This window comes from Coenobita brevimanus, chromosome 103, assembly GCF_032717465.1.
Source record: "Coenobita brevimanus isolate Jiangsu-jjx chromosome 103, ASM3271746v2, whole genome shotgun sequence".
Lineage (NCBI taxonomy): Eukaryota > Metazoa > Arthropoda > Malacostraca > Decapoda > Coenobitidae > Coenobita > Coenobita brevimanus.
The window spans coordinates 16,317,027-16,334,466 of NC_137056.1; the positions used below are offsets into that span (position 1 = coordinate 16,317,027).

The 17,440-nt window shown below is 46.7% G+C and overlaps 1 protein-coding gene across 1 annotated transcript in view; it reads left to right on the plus strand.

The window, feature by feature from the left end:
• Window positions 1-1,973, plus strand: part of LOC145415623 (cartilage oligomeric matrix protein-like) — a 108,812-nt gene extending 106,839 nt beyond the window's left edge. Inside the window, exons 11-12 of the mRNA XM_080284844.1 lie at window positions 395-632; window positions 1,373-1,973. Of these exons, the coding sequence (XP_080140970.1) occupies window positions 395-632; window positions 1,373-1,467 (333 nt within the window). The 3' untranslated portion in view covers window positions 1,468-1,973. The remainder of the gene's footprint in view (window positions 1-394; window positions 633-1,372) is intronic.
• The last annotated feature ends 15,467 nt before the right edge of the window (window positions 1,974-17,440 follow it).

Here is a 17,440-nt window from a genome sequence, read left to right on the forward strand (position 1 = left end):
AGTTAACCATGATCAAGTGTATGTAATTTCGTCCATACCTCCGGCCAACAAAAGGAGACCTCTGGCAGCGAAGTTTTTAATCTTCTTGTAGCAGATGTTACCTCATTCTAATTCATCCATCTGCCTATCTATCTGTCTATCCATTCATCTATCTGTCTGATTCATCCATCCGACTGCCTGTCTATCTGTCTGGCTCCCTGTCTCCATTTATCTGTCTGTATGCCTGTACCTACCTATCTGTCTGTCTCACTGTCTAATCCATCCATCCATTCATCAAACAATAGGTCTGCGTATCTCACCATCTGTATCCACCCATTCATCCATCTGCCTGTATGTATCTGTCAATCTATTCTGTATGTATTCCATCAATCTATGTATATCTATCACTGTACAGGCGAAACTGCTGTGGCACGACCCCAAGAAGCAGGCGTGGGAGCCCTTCACGGCCTACAGATGGCGCCTGCTCCACCGGCCCGGCATCGGCCTCATCCGCCTCTATCTGTACAAGGGAGCGGACGTGATGGCCGACTCTGGCAACATCTACAACGATGAGCTGATGGGAGGCCGACTGGGCGTGCTTTGTTTCTCTCAACAGGAGATTATATGGTCTGATATTAAGTACAGCTGCGTTGGTAAGTCTATTCTCGCATTAACCTTTCAGTTATGGCTAATGTCTTGACTGACCGAATTTCTTTCAGCTGAACAAAAGACGAAGGCTTGGTGTATTCTGTTTCACCTTCCTTCGTGGCAGGAGATTGTCTGGTCTGACAGTGAATGTAGCTACGTTTTTAAGTTTCATTATGCCAAGATTTAACAGTTAACATCCGAATTCTGGACCAGAGACTCTCTAGCACCTCTTTCTTGCCAGTTAATCTGTATAAAGTATGTTAATTTTCTCAGGCTTTTTTTTTTTTTTTTTCCCCATCCACCAGTGGTAGAAAGGAGGTAATCTAAGGAGTTCAGAATCTCGATTCAAACGAGCCCTCAAGCCTATTATTTTGTGAATTTGTGATTCGTTTCATGGGATATATATATATATATATATATATATATATATATATATATATATATATGAGAGATTGCTGTGAACAGATCATAGCAGCAAAAAGGTAACATTCGTATACCTGTACTCATGGCTTATCTAGTGACCCTACATGCGCAGCAATCTCAGTCATAATGAGTCCTTGTTTAAATTTACTCGCTTAGAATGTCATCAATTTATTCTTAATATCTTCAGACGATTTTACTCAGTTTGAGAGGTTTTACGAATTGGAAGGTTATTTAAAGCCATGATTAAGCTTTTCAGTTGACCGAAAAAATAGGACATCAGCGGATGCAAGATGTTAACAGAATATGATGTTGATCCAAACAGAGGACGTGCCCCAAGATGTGTACGATGACCTGCCGGCCAACCTACAGTCCAAAGTGAGTGTTGCCAAGCAGGGACGCCTCCTCGTGGGACAGTAGACTCTTATCACACTGACACACGTCCTTAAACAGAGATCACGGACGTGTACAGTACACAAACCCAAAAGTTTCCCACAAACCCAGATGTGGGTATGGCCACACGTGGTTTGCAGACTGAACATATTAATGCTCACAACTGGTTATTGAAATGCTTTCGCATGATACACTCAATAAAGCCACCCCATTTTTATTCGTATCTCACCAGCCAGAAGAAGAGTTACTTCTGGCAATCACTCCATTCGAGATGAAATTTCGGCCCAGTAGTGGGCCTCATAATACACTATTACTGTTACAGTTACAGGGCCATAACAGCAAAAGTAACAAATTAGGGGTTTGCATATTTCATAATCCTCATAGTTGTAGGAATATGATCTCAGTTAAGATTACATTTCTTTGTCTTGGCTTTATTATTATGTAGCGCAATAATACTGTGGCTTTTACAGTCATTGTATGCTGGATGTATCTGTCTTATTATTCATGTTAATTTCTTGATAAATATATTGTTTGACTGCTTCCATGTTTCATTTAAACCGACTTTTTTTTTAACATATTATTAAGTTCCTGTGGTCAAATTTAACGTGGCAGTTTAATTAAACTCAAAGGAAGGGAAGCTGTTTGAACTGTGCAAGGTTATGTGGCAAAAACTGTAATTAGTAATCCAAATTTGTCACCATTTGACGGTTACTGAAAGTGATGGCTCCGAAAGGGAAATCCTGCTGGTCTTGTCCCCCCCCCCTTTTTCAAATGAGCCATATTTTCCCCAGGCCGCCAGAAGAGGCGAGATTATTTTTATTCTTATTATTTTCATTACAGTATTATTAGTGGTATAGTACCGTAGTAGTAGTAAAAAGAGATTACACCTAACCTGCATGAAGTGAGTAAATGTACTAAAAATAATAAAGTTTGTTTTCTCTGTGAATTTGCTTCGCCTCAAAATGTTTTGTTATAGTTGTGTAAAGAAATACAGTAATGAACCCACAGTTTTACTAAACTCTGCACCTGTCCCTGTGGACATTGTACTTAACTCTCTGCGGTGATTTCTACGAGCTGAAAAAAATCGTTCAACGTAAAGTTAAAGAAAAGCTAAGTTCTTTATTCCCAGCCAAAATGTTAACCTTGAGTCTTTAAAATTATCCTTACGAGAATTTTTGTGAAATGCTATTTCTCTTCGAATCGCCTTACTGCTGTGTGGAATACTGAACTTATATCTTCTTTTTTTCTTTCTGACAGATTTTCTAGCACACTCCTTGTCGCCTTCCTTGCTATATCCTTCTTTCTTATACTCCACTTCGGTCTGCAGCACTTACATCCTACTCATTGCAGCAATTGTTGTTACCCCGGTGTTGTTGTTGTTGGATATTTGCCCACCTGTTGTGGGACACGGGCAAACTAAGAGCCCGTCAGTGATAAGCAGAGAATAAACAAGAGAGAGCAAAAAAAAAAAAAAAAAAAAGGGGGGTGAATTGGACCTAGAATAATGACGGAGGGTGGAAGTAGCAGTTAACAAGGAGGAGGATAATCCCGTACAGTTTGGAGAAGCCTTTGAAAGGTTGCATTGCCAATGGCCCTAGCAGCATTGTACACATCATCGCCGGAGCAACCAAAGCCCTCTCCAGGGGGCTCTCGAACAAAAGCGGTTGCAGGGCAGTCCAGAATGTAATGACAGAGGGGTTCAGCAGACCGCTCGTAGCAGTTGGGGCACGGTTCAGGGTCCAAGCTGGCAATCTGACAGAAGCATAGGAATCCCATGCGTAAACGCCGGAGCCTGACTGAGAGATAATTGGGTAGGCCTTGAGGGATCGAGATGGGGGAATATGATGTGGCCGCAGTATACCAAATGGCCGAGCGTGAGCCGTCGGCAACACATAGGCAATGGTCGTCCCTTGTAAGTTCTGTAATAATGCCAGCCACAGCAGAGAGAACTCTGGAAGCATTGGCGCGAAGCGGAAATGTAACGTCAAAGAGTGATGTAGCTACACGTGCAGCAGCATCGGCTAGTTCATTACCCCGTATCCCAACATGCCCAGATACCCAGTGAAAAATCACAGAGCTGCCCCGCTCCTGGATGAGGGAGGACACTGTAAATATGGCAGTAAGTAAGAACCGGTGGGCAACTAGAGAGAGAGATGCCAGGCAATGAAGGGAGGATAGGGAGTCAGTATGGAGAATGACACGTCTATGTCGATGGCTATAGGCATGGTGCAGGGCACTGAGAAGAACCACTAGCTCCGCTTGAAAGGCGGAGAGACCTGTGGTGATGCGCCAGGATTCAGTATGGCTCCCATAAGCAAAGGCAGCTCCCGCTGAACCATCAGACGAAACAGAGCCATCCGTATAGTAGACTGCCGCATCAGAGGAGGTGAGCGCAGCGAGTCTACTGAGACTCTCCTGCCGAAGGATGGCCGGGATCGAGTGACGAGGCTTCATGTCGGTGGGACTGATAATGGTGAAAGGGGGAGGCGCCAAGGATGCAGGAGGTTCATAGCCTGAACATAGCAGCTCTGGATCTTGGGACACCTCTGGTGCCACACCTAACTTGTGAAAGAGAGCCACCATGGCTAGAGCCCAATCCCGAGGGGGGGACGGGTCTGGGGGCCTGCTAGCCAGGCGTTTGAGCAGAATGGAGACATGTGGCATCGGGGGAAGATTCACTAAACGAAGCATTTCTGCCAGTGCATGCAGTGCGATCCGGTCGGCGAGTGTTGGAAACCCACTCTCCATCCGTAAATTGACCAGTTGGATCCAGCATGGAGCACCCAGCATAACCCGAAGGGCGTCATTTTGGAGTACCTCCAAGGACTGGGAGATGGGGGAGGCCAGCCCTGGGAGGCAGATCGCACTGTAATCGACTAGGGAGCGGACTGCGTGGACATAGAAAGTATGCAGAACTTCATACGACGCCCCTAAGCTGTGACGAGATAGGTAGTGGAGAGCAGAAATGCAGGAGGTGGCCTGCTCTCGTATGTATCTCATGTGTCAGGCGAAAGTTAGCTCCGAGTCAAAGTAGACCCCCAGATAGCGGTGCAGCGTGACAGGCTCGATGCAGTGGCCACCCAATGAAAAGGAATGTTTGGGAGGGCGGAGACCAAAAGGTAGGCACTTGGTCTTCTTGAGGTTGACTTTCAGCCCGATTTCATTACACTTGTTGTACAATCTAGAAAGAAAGGTGGGTGCCTGGGTGAAGCAGTCCTTCCTCGAGAAGACCAGTGCCAGGTTGTCTGTGTAAACAAGCAGTGTCACGCCAGGTCCATAATCAACAGTTAGAAGTCTCTCAACCAACACATTGAATAACAGGGGGCTAAGAACGTTCCCCTGGGGAATGCCATTTGGATGATGATAGAAGGGAGAGAGTTGCCCCTGGAATCTAACCCCTGCTGTCCAGTGAAGAAAGAAGTCCCCTACCCACGACAAGAGTCTACCTCCGACTCCCATGTCGGTAAGGGCTGCCTGGATGACAAGAGGGCTTGCCAGCTCGAAGGCTTTTTCGAGTTCAAGGAAGACAGCCATCCCCCGACCACCGCGAAGCTCCCTGAGGAAGGAAGCGAGGCAGTGAGACGCACTCCTGCCAGGGTGGTAAGCAAAACTCCTCGGGTGCAACGGTTCCAATGCCAGGCAAGACGAGCATGCACAACCCTCTCTGCTGTCTTAGCCACACAGCTAAGCAGCGAGATAGGGCGCATGGCACCGGGATCGCGAGGTTTGGGAATTGTGGATGACAGCTGTCTTCCATGACCTCGGCAAATGGCCCTCAGACCATGAGTGATTGGACAGATCAAGGAGACAGGTCCTCCCACAATCTCCGGCATGGGACAGCACGGAATAGGTGAGCCCATCAAGCCCTGGTGCAGTGTCTCCTCTGCGTTGTAGTGCTTTGAGCAGTTCCCCACTGGTGATAGGTCCATCAGTGGGGTCAGGCCTTTCGCAGGCAGCCTGAATAGCTGCAAGACGAGAAGTAGACAGCTGCACCTGTTTGTCTCGAACAGACTGCGGGAGGTTGTGGGATTCCGAACGATCTGCAAAGTGTTGCGTGAGGCGGCTGGCTTCAGCGGCTGGATCAGGGTGAGAAGGCGATCAGGGAGGGCGTGGATCAAAGACGGATCAGATTCTCCTCCACATCTCACGAAGAGTGGTGTGAGAATCCAAGGACCTGCACCATCTGATCCATGCCTCCTCTTTGAGACAGCATTTCTCTGTAACAACATGTTGTGTAACAGGAGCAAGGTACCGGCGGTGCGGGGATGTACAGTGCCGCCGGTACTGCTTTCGCACCACGTTGAGCCAATGATTTAGTTCCCTGACCCTGTCGCAGTAAATTCAGCCATCTTGATAGCGCTTTGAGGATCGGCACTGTAGTGGAGTGGTAAGGGAAGTGGCCTGTGCAAAAGCACTGGCGACTTGATCTGCTCTATCCTCGAGGTCCGGGGCTGGAGGAGAGGCCTGAAAAATGGCTGTTAAACCCCTGGCAAAGGCGGCCCAGTCGGCCTTAACGAGGTCCCACCTAGGTGGGGGAGACGGGAGGGGCACGAGTGGCAGCCCAATGTCAATGGCATAGTGGTCACTGGATAGGTGTGGGTGGAGTGATCATTGTGCCAGGCCGGCAAGGGGGGAAGACGTAAAAGATAGATCCAGGTGTCCTCCCCGAAAATGAGTGGGTTCCGTGATGTCATTTAAGAGAGAGACACCACTCATCTCCTCCAGAACGAATGAGAGGTGCCGTCCAGCCTCATTAGGTGGAAAGAGTGAAGCGAGAAAGGCATGATGGGCATTAAAATCGCCGCCGATAAAGGCAGGACTGGAGACAGTGTGCGAAAACAGCTCCCCCACATTGAAAGTGCCCTCCTGGCCTTTATAGATGTTGTACACAGTAAGTGAGGAGGATGCCAGGTGCAACACGACACCCTGCACCTCCACACTGAGTCCACAGAAGGGCAGAGGGTCACAGTCAGTGCAGGGGATATGCTCTCGCACGAGTATGGCACATCCTTGTGTGGCGCCGCATTCACAAGGGAGGAGATGGGAGGTGTATCCCACAAGTTGAAAAGAGGAATTGCTAGGGAGCAGAGTCTCCTGCAGGAGGAACATGTCGGGCTGGTCCCTGGCTGCTGCCTCCTGCAGGAGGGGGAGCTTATGCCTGATCCCCACACAATTCCACTGTATTAAGTGGAGGTCTGTGGAACCCGCTCGTTGATAGGGGGATGCGAGGGCTGTTGCCCAGCAGGGAGGGCGGGACCTCGACCACCGTGTCGGCTGCCACTGGTGCCAGCTTTTGCTCTGGTGGAGGAGGGAGGCAAGTTCCCTGAACCCCCGGGAGAGGGGAAACAGTGGATCAAGCCCACACCCTCTGTGTCAGGTGAGCCAACCTGCGTGTGAGAGGTCTCGCAGCGTCCAATCGGGGTCTTGTCATGTGGGCTGGCATAGGGGCATTGCTCTTTTTCTTGCTGACCGCCCAATCTATCATCTTGTTGATCGCAGTGGAGACCGGGGTTGCAGAGTAGCTTATCCCTAGGCATTGGGTGAGGCCCTCGATGATGGCCTGTGCTATTTCTTTCCCCAGCATGCGCAGCTCCTCCAGGGTAAACACTGGTTCTTGCTGAGTTGGGGCCTGAGGAGGGCTGAGAGTGCTGCAGGCTGGAGGAGTCGGTGGCTGCGAGTTTGGGTAGTGGATTTCAACAGAGGTGGTGCCCTTGATGAAAGCAGTTGGTGGAGAGGCTACTTTCTCGCCGTGTGATGGTGAAAGCGGCGCGGTTGGCAGAGGTGGGAAGTCTGCCTCGTCCAATGCAGGTGGGTGTGGCCCGTTGGGGCGACGCTGCTGCCCCCATATGAATGTGCCTGGAGGGGCTGGAGTCAGACTGACCTCCTGCTGCTCCCACACCCATGCAATCTGCAGCTCGTGCCCTCTCATAACTTAATGCATTCTGGCAGGGCAGCCGGGGTGCCAGGCGTGGTGCGAGCCTGAGCAGTTGGGGCATCGGGAGATCGCTGGCTCCTTCACCTTGAGCTTGGCCAGACACCGCTCCCTGTCGTGACTGCTGCTGTAGATGCTGCACACTTTGAGGCAACAACAGTTGGCCCTGTGGTGGCCATATCACTGGCAATGATAACATCGGAGAGGTTCTGGGGTGTAGGGATAAAAATGAAATGTTTCCCAATTGCTCAGGTCCAGGCATGGCACCAGGGTCCCCTCAGGGTCACGATGACCTGCGCTGTCTCCTCCCATGTGCGGTGGTTCTGGCAGCGCTTGGCTTCCTCTACCAGGCTGTTTTGCAGGAGGATCTCGACAGTCATGCGCCAAGGGTACCCCATGACGGTGGCTTTGGTGAGCCACTCTCCTTGCTGCAGCTCGACAATTCTCACGAGTGGGGCCTCTTCCTCCTCGAGCACCTTCAGCTTCAGATAGGCAGCCTCTTTGCGCAGGATTAGCACACAGCTTTCATCGCAGCCAGGGACATTTGAGATGGCAAGCCCGGGCAACTGATGCTCTAAGGCTTGGACTGCTTGATAGCTGTGGGTGAATCCCATTTGGGATGAGACATGAAAGGCTGGGAAGTTGGAGCCAGGTGGTTTGGGAGCCCGGACTGAAACCAAAGGGCGTGTTGCAGAGGGAGGCCGTCATGATGTCACAGTCCTGGATGCAGGAGGAGGGGCGTTTCCTGCGGCACTTGCCATTGTTTGCGTGCGACAGGGATAAAACTGTCTGTATCAAGAGAGGCATCAGAAGTTGCAGCTCCAGCAGGAGAATGAGCAGCCGAGGGCTCGGCGGGAGTGCAGGCACCATTGCGCGCACCCAAAGCAACAGTCAAGGACAGTGTGGTGGTGGTAGGTGCCTGGCAGCATGGGTGCTCAGAGGACGGGGCAGAACAGCGGGCAGCACCTGAGGTCTTAGAGGTGTAATGATGATGATGATGAGGAGACGAAACGCCATCCTCCATTGCCTCATGGACACGTGCAACCTTGGCTGCACGTGCTGAAGTGGAGGGGGGGGGGGCTGAAGCAACAGCCCTTGCACGGGGAACAGTCCCCATAGGCTGAGAAGAGGGAGGATTGGCAGAGGCATCGCCAGACGTCGACGAGTGGGAGCTGGCGTCTGAAAGACGCCGCTCCCACTTCGCGCTTGGCATGGCAGCAGGGCGAGACGTCCTTTGCACAGGAGGGGATTCACGGACTTGCCCTGTGGGCCGGGGGATCTGAGTCCTCCTCACGTCCCTGACAGACAGACACACAGACAAACACACACAGACGTCATTCACACAGACACCCAAACAGATATAACAACACTCTCTCAACACAAGAAAAAAACAATAAAAAAAAAAAAAACGGCAGGTCCCTACAGTGACGGGCTACCTATGCTCCCCGCCCTCTAAAGAGCGACGTAGGAGGCCCTGCCACTACCCCTTTCGGGTCATCCCTAATCTAACAGAGCCGCTCTCTGCACTTACTATAACCAGGCCCTAATGGCCCCCCCTCATGGAAATGCCCTAACGGTACCCCTTCAGGGTTTGGCTTCGTACCACGCGGAGAGATACTAATGGCAGCCGGGAGAAAAAAAAACACCCACACCCACAAACACACACACAAAACACCCCCCCCCACACACACACAAGCAAGCAAGCAGGGTCTATCTGTCAAAGACAGAGTTCACCCAAAAACAAGAAAAATGAAGAAAAATCGCCGTCAGTAAATCAGGCTAAGTCCCGCAATGCAAAAGCAGGAAAAACTCCAAAAAATCATCCTCAGTAAATGAGGCAGAGTCCACAGCTCGAGAGAGACTGGCCGGAGGTCTGCTCACCACGAGAGCTAGGCAGGGAGTCGTTGTTACCCCCTTTTATTTCATTGACTCATTTCTGCGTGAAGTCGGTGGACTGCAGGTCAGGCTGAAATTACTCTTCTCTTGCAGTCCACCAGCCGCCTTTCGGGAGGCGAATCAGAGATGAGGATCTAGAAATATGTTCTTTAGTCACACGAGGACACCAAAAAGAACAGCACTTTTCATTTAGTTTTTGTATAGTGAGTATAACTCAACTCCTATGTATGGTACATGGGTGGCTATTGTTATTGTTGGTCAAGCCTGGCCCAACAGACCAGTACCGCATGTAAGTATCTGTCCGTATGGGGTAAAACTTTTCCCTTTATTGTTAACTTCGTTTAACTATCTTCTTGATGAGTTGTTAATGAAGCTGTATGTTTAAATGTTTATGCCTCCCTTTCCGTAATCACAGGTCCCAGCTTGCACCGTATTTTCTTATGATGGTGTTCATAGATATAATAAACAAATCTTTAATATCATGCTAAAAAGAAGCTAATGATCTAATGCCATATTCACAAAAACAATAAGTTGCGGATATTACACAAGTTGATTCAATTTGGGGGGATTATTCATCTGATCATTAGTTACATAAATCCTCCACGCCTCATTATCTGCTTCAGTCTCAATATTTTTATATGAATCATCTACATAATTTAGTAATAAATGTGAGAACACATAACGAGACAGTACGGTAATATTAATTCCCATCACCTGGGCTATACACATTTAGACGCAGGTTCAAATGCACCTCCTGTATATGCAAGTTCTGTGGGTAAAAAAGAAATAATTTCTATATTCATTTATTCCATACACACACACACACACACACACACACACACACACACATATATATATATATATATATATATATATATATATATATACACACACACACACACACACACACACACACACACACACATATATATATATATATATATATATATATATATATATATATATATATATGGTGGACGAGGGTTCGCCTCCCGCCAGAGTTGTAAAAACTTTGGGAATCGTTCACCGAGCCACTTGCTACTTTGGCGGACATAAGGGGTGCTGTGGTTGAACCAGTGTCACATACTAATATGCTTGCACCCAGTCGGCTTAAGGCGGGCCGATTACACTTGGTTCACAGACTACACACACATCCAAAGCCAGTACAACACTACAATTACACTTACAAGCACTTCTCACCCTACATACAATCTCTACCAAACAGCCTAAGCCACTTGGTAGAGATACATTGGTTGTATCGTCCCTGCTTCGGTAGGGATAGGCCGGTCCTGCAGTGGACCTCAACGGCTGATGATATATATATATATATATATATATGTATATGTGTGTGTGTGTGTGTGTGTGTGTGTGTGGTTTTTCCCCTCTCAACTCATTCATCCAAATAACCATGCACATGTAGAAATCAGCGTGCATTTAAGTCCTCCATTCACTGTCATACCCAGGCATATACTCACATGCAAACATACAATGACCACACTTGCTAACATATCATTATCGCAATATAATTGCTACACATACATACACACACAGTTACATCCGTAAGAATCATTCCACTCCTGACATCAATGGTTACAATTTTGGGGTTCCGCTGATTGGTCGAAAATGACACGTAGACAGGCCAGGCGGTTAATCAAAGTCAGATGAACGTTTTGGTTTTAATCCTTCTAAGTACAACTGAGGTAAAGTTGCAAAACAATGGCTTTTCTCTCACGTTAACTTTGTCCTTCACTCACTATTACTCGTTCACTTCCATTTCACTGGCTGGCTAACACTCACTTACTGACTGGTTGAATACGTCATCCTTCAGTGATTAGTTTTCACGGTCTGACTCACTGACCCTGTACTGTCACACACTCTCTGTATCGTTGTACATACACCACTGACCCACTGACCATTCAATGAAGGAAAACTGAAATGCTGCGCACACTCACTCTCCCTGTTACTAAAACCCATCTTGGTTGCGGAACGGCCCTTAAATAACCTCCATCAGTGCAAATGCAGACCACTAGAGTCTAGGAGAAAACTCAGATTTCCTGATGCAATAATGCACGTCAATTTACAGCGTACAAGAAAAATAATGACAGGAGTATATTCCTTAGGTAAGAGAGTAAACAGACATGCCAAAATCTCCAGAATGTTCCTCACATCTCTAGATATGAACATTAACCTACTCTAAGGAATAAAATTAAATTCTAGAATGGTTTTCACACCTCAAGATATAAACATTAACCTAAACCTATGGCACAACACTTAATTTCTAGAATGTTCCTTACATCCACACATAAAAACCACTAGCCTAATCCAACTGGCACAGTCTACCTATCTATCTATCTATTTATATTGTGCCAAAGCACACTTGGAGGGTATCCCAACAGCTGTCCTGGCAGGGTGCCCCGAGGCCACTGCCACAGCCACTGGTCACGGCTGGTGGGTTAAGGCTCCCAGATACCATGAATGAACTTGGACTGTGTGGGTGGGTGGGGCATGTGGTCTGTCTCTTTCCCTATTTAATTTTTAATGCTAAGACAAAAAATGTGAAAAAGCGAAAGCCTGATAATACTAAATCACCCTAGGGGATCAGAGTGGCATCTTGTAATGTGGGTAGTTTGAAGAGTAAAGTGGGAGAAGTGGCTGAAGCAATGAGTAGGAGGTGGGTGGATGTTGGCTGTGTAAGGTGGTTAGGTGTAGGGGAGAATCAGCCAGAATGACTGCTAGGAGGGATTGTCAGTATATATTTTAGCAGGGAAAAACAGATGGATACGGTGGTGTGGGTGTGCAGGTTAAGGAAAATTAGGTGGAATATGCCATGAATGTATTGAAACTGAACGAAAGGATTATGGCAGTGAAAAGTTTGTTTGGTAGGTTGACAATTTCATTTATATCAGCATATGCTCCACAAGCTGGCTTAGATAATGAAGAAAACGATAGATACTGGGATGGCTTTACACGCGTGGCAAGTGGTATAGGGGATGATGAAACTGCAGTTTTGGGAGAGGACTTAATGGTCATGTAGGTGAAGCATCTCAAGGATATGAAGAAGTATGTGGGGTATGCGCATTGGTACGATTAATGAGGAAGGGGAAAGGATTCTTGAGTATGGGGAGGCAATGAACATGATTGTGTGCAACATGCATTTTGGAAAAGAGAGAGTAGGTTGATTACGTAATAGTCTGGGGGAAATAGTAGGCAGATAGACTATTTCCTGGTCAAGAGGTTGGTGTGGGATGCTAAATTATAGGGAAGGAAGAGTGTGTGCTGCAACACACTCTACAGTATTAATATGTGACACGGTGCTTACGGAGTGAGTGATGAAGAAGACCTATGCACTTAGGAGAAAAATATGGAAACTGAAAATCCAAGTAGTAATAGATGCCTTCTGTAGCGAGTTGAGTAGAGTTGTGGCTGAACAGGGAGCCGTTGACAGAATTGTTAATGAACAGTACAGAGCTCTCAAGAACAATCTCTTGAGCGTTACTGCTTCAGTGTGAGGATGGACAAGGGGATCCCTAAGACATAAAGTAACGTGGGAATGGGATGTGGATGTAAAGGCTGCAGTTAACGAGAAAAGATGGCGTACCAGGAATGGAAAAGGGGGTGATAACAAAGAGGAATAATTGATTGCCAAGCGTAGAGCTAGTAAAGAGGTATACAGGGCAAAATCTGAGTCTCAAGAGACTTTTACTAGATTAACCTAAACAGAAATGAAAGGAAGAATGTGATATTTACGGTGGTAAATCAGACGAAAAGGGAAAACATGGATATCAAAGGTAGCCAATGTGTAAAGAATGATGAAGGAAATGTAGTGGTGGACAGGGACGCCTGGAGAGAGCACCATAATCAGTTGCTGCATGAGGAGGTTGACTGGAACAGGGAAGGCTCGGAGTCAGCAGATCCAGTGTTTGGCCCATGGTCACTAACTCATGCAGCTACTGTATGCAGGGCAATAGGCAGGACACAGGTGGGAAAGGTGGCAGGTGTGTCTGGATTGACTGCTGAAATGCTGAAGGCCTCAGGAGATATACGAGTGGGGTTAGTTACTGATTTGATAAATACGATTAAATATGAGTGTGTTGTCCCAGATGACTAACTGAAGAATGTGACTGTAAATGTGCGTAAGGGGAAGGGTGATGCCCTGGAAAATGGAAATTATAGTGGTATAAAACTTTTGGACTAGATAACGAAGATCGTGGAGAGAGCTCTAGAAGGTATGATTAGAGAAAGAGTGAAAATTTATGAGATGCAGTTTGGGTTTATGCCAGGCTAAGGAACTACTGATGCCATATTCATTGTTCGACAGCTACAAGAAAAATACAATGGAAAGAAAAGGGATCTGTACTTTGTTTTTGTTCCTCTAGAGAAAGCCTTTGACAGAGTCCTTAGGGAGGTGATGAAGTGAGCAATGAGAAAGCTTGGGATTGAGGAGTGGCTGGTTAGAGTGGTTATGGTTATGTATGTGGGTGCTCGCACCCAGGTAAGTGAATGGAGATTTGAGTGATGAGTTTTCCGTGAATGTTGGTGTACATCGGGAGTCAGTCTTGAGCCCCATGTTGTTTATCATGGTGCTTAAAGCCCTCTCATATGACTTAAAATATGGACTCCCATGGGAGTTGTTGCATGCTGATGATTTGGTGTTGATCGAAGAATGAATGGGATGTGGAGGAAAGCTTGAAGAAGCGGAAAGATGCTATGAGGAAGAAGGGCCTGAGAGTAAATGCAAATAAAACAAAGGTGATGGTGTTTTGGGATGGTGGAGGTACTGCCAAAAAAGAGGAAGAGTGGCCATGTGCGGTTAGCCACAAGGGGATGGGAAGTAATTCATCTTGTGGAGTGTTTGTGATAGGTGGGTGCATGAGATGTAGTGGTATTAGAGGTAGACAGCGAGACAATGCTGATTTCATGTGTGTAGTGTGTCGGGGACAGCATGTGGAGATTGTTAGGCATGAAAGGATTGACCTTGCTGGTGGGTCTCTCCAGTGTGCGGAAGAACTTTGTTACTTGGGTTGCATGTTATGTGCTGGAGATGGGGCTGGAGCTAGCTCTGTGACTAGAGCGAGGAGTGGCTGGAAGAAGCTCGGGGAGCTGTTGCCTCTCCTGACATTGAGAGGGCTCTCCCTCCGTGCTAAGGGATATGTACACCCACGCACCAAAGTTTCAGTACCCCCCTCGGTGGAAGGAAGTGGAAGTCGGGGTTAGAGAGAGGACAGTTTGGTACTGAGGTACGAGGCTAATGATGAGAAACCTAATGAAACTGGATTCGAAACATTTCCATGCCACTCACCTGCAAAACGTAATGCGTTCGTAATATACATAGCTTATATTATAACATAGACTACCGTGTTATCATGGAGTCCTGTGAAAATTGTCCAGACACGACCCAGCTGTTTCGGATCTTCATCATACAAATAACGCACCGAGCCAGTTTTGTATAAGCTGCGACTAGTCATTACGACAGTGAGAAGTTTTGTGAATGTTATTCGTGGATTGTGTATGGCTATCATATAGATTGATTTTGGATTTAAAGCTGATTCCCACAGTAGCTGTGCGGATGGTTATAAATGTTAAAATTATTTATGTGGACGAATAAACCACAATATTATGGGCAGCGGAGAGCATTCATCAGTAATTAACTATAACCAGATGAAATTAGAGACAAACAACAGAAAATATTATGAGGCAGCGAAGATACAGCTGTGGTGTCCTGCTCCGCCTCGTTATCTGGGCCTTAACTGTTACTTCACCTCATACGCGCATTATTTTCCTTCCGTCTCTGCCTCTTCTATTATCCTTAATTCCCGGTATCCTCTTACTGCAAGCCGTCATATTCCTTAGGGAGTTTCTAGTCGTCCGGTCCTATAACTCCTACTGTATTACATTATTCGTCACATCATCACTCCCACACAAACAACGTTAGCACAAGACTGCTGAATCTGTTACTACCATTACTGTATTTGCACTGCCACTATTAACCCCCCCTTTTCCCACTGAGTGTGTCTAATTTCCTTCACAATACTACCACTGCTACTCCTACTACTAATCCACTATAAATCTGTATAATAATATGATTGTCCTTATGTCTGTATCTGCTAACCACATTATTCCTGTTCCACCGTCGTCAACTCGTCACTTACCCCCTACTGCTCCCCCAGTTGCACCCTCCTCTCGCCCACCCACCATCGACCATACTTCTCCCCCACTCCGACACCACACTACCCCTCACCTCATCCCTGGGCCACCAGGCCTGTTGTCAACCCTTTACCAGCGAATATACATGGTATGCATTAATAATAATGATTATAATAATAAAACAACATAGATGTGCAGTGTTCCTAACATGACATATAAAAACTGCAGACCCAAACGTGCCTGTATTACGGAGCACTGATATATTAACCACAGAACCGACCACATAGATGAGAATGGCAGTGCGTTAGTGGACATTTGTGCCGAGAGGAGGTTGGTGATAGCCAATAATTCAGGCACAAAATGATCCACAGGTATATATGGCGAGTAATGAGAAGGGTGGGTGGTGAACCGAATGAAAGGAAGGCAATGATTGATTATGTGTGTGTGGATGAAAGGATGCGAAGATGTATAATGGATGCAAGAGCTTATAGAGGTTGGGGGAGTGGATTTTTTGACCACTTCATGGTAGTGGCCAGAATCAAGATCCAAGTAAGATGGAGAAATAGAAAAAGGGAAGGACGGGAAGAAGGAGTAGTTTCAAGGAGAGTGGAAAGGTTACAAGAGGATGAGAAAAAGGTAGAATATAAGAGAGAAGTGGAGGAACGATTGGGTATGTGTTGGAGCAGATGGGGGACGTGGAAGGTGTGTGCAGGATATTCACAGAAGAAATATGTGCAGCATGTGATGTGGTGTGTGGGATGAAGACGGAGGGGGGTGCAAGGAACAGCGTTTTGGAATGAAGAGGTAAGACAGGCTGTGGCACAAAAGAAGAAAGCATACAATGAATAGATGAGAAATAGGAACGTGGAAGAAGTTGAGAGGCGGAAGAAAGAGTTATATGTAGAAAGGAAGAGAGAGGTGAAAGGATTAGTAAGAGAGAGTAAGCAGAGAGTGGATGAGGAATTTGGAAGGAATTTGAGTGTAAAGTGGAGGGACTGCAAGAAAATGTTCTGGAAAGAGGTGAAGAGAGTAAGACTGGGTGGCAGTGAAGGTAACAGGGGAGTGAAAGATAAAAATGGTAGATTGTTAGTGGAGAAGGGAGAAAAAGTGAGCAGATGGAGAGAACACTTTAAGGAATTGTTGAACATAGAGGATGGAAGTAATGCGAGTATAAGTGGCTCGGGAATGGCTGGGAGAAGGAGGGAGGTGAGAAGACAGGAAGAAATCAGTAGGATAGAAGTTGTGGAAGCAATGAAGAAAGTTAAATTGGGGAAAGCCCCAGAAATTGATGGAGTGTGTGGTAAAGTGCTGAAGCATGGGGGAGAGATAGTAGTAGAATGGATGTGGGAGATGTGCAGATTGGCCTGGGAGGAAGATAGAGTCCCGGAGTATTGGAAGTCAGGTATAATTATTCCCTTGTACAAAGGAAAAGGGAAAAAAGAAGTGTGTGGTAATCATAGGGGCATTTGTCTTCTTAGTGTAATAGGAAAAGTGTATGGTAGGATACTTATTGACAGAGTTAGGGAAAGAACAAAGGAATTAGTTGGAGAAGAACAGGGAGGCTTTAGGAAGGGAAGAGGTTATGTAGATCAGATATTCATTCTTAGATCTTTTAGTGGAAGAGTTTCTAGAGAAGGGAAAGAAGTTGTATGCAGCTTTCATGGATTTGGAGAAAGCATATGACAGGGTGGATAGACAAGGATTGTGCAAAGTGTTAAGAATGTATGGAGTAGATGGGAAGTTGTTGAATGCTGTGAAGAGTATGTATGATGGTGCGAAGGCTGCAGTGCGTGTGGATGGTGAACTGAGTGAATTTTTCTCTTTGAAGGTTGGGTTGAAACAGGGATGTGTCATGTCTCCATGGTTATTCAATCTGTACATGGATGGGGTAATAAAAGAAGTACAAGGTAGGGTAGTGGATGTTGGAGTGGCCCTGGTGAGAAAGGGTAGTGTTTGGAAACTCCCTGTACTGTTGTTTGCGGATGATACTGTGTTGTTGAGTGAAGACGAAGGGGAGTTGCAAAGCTT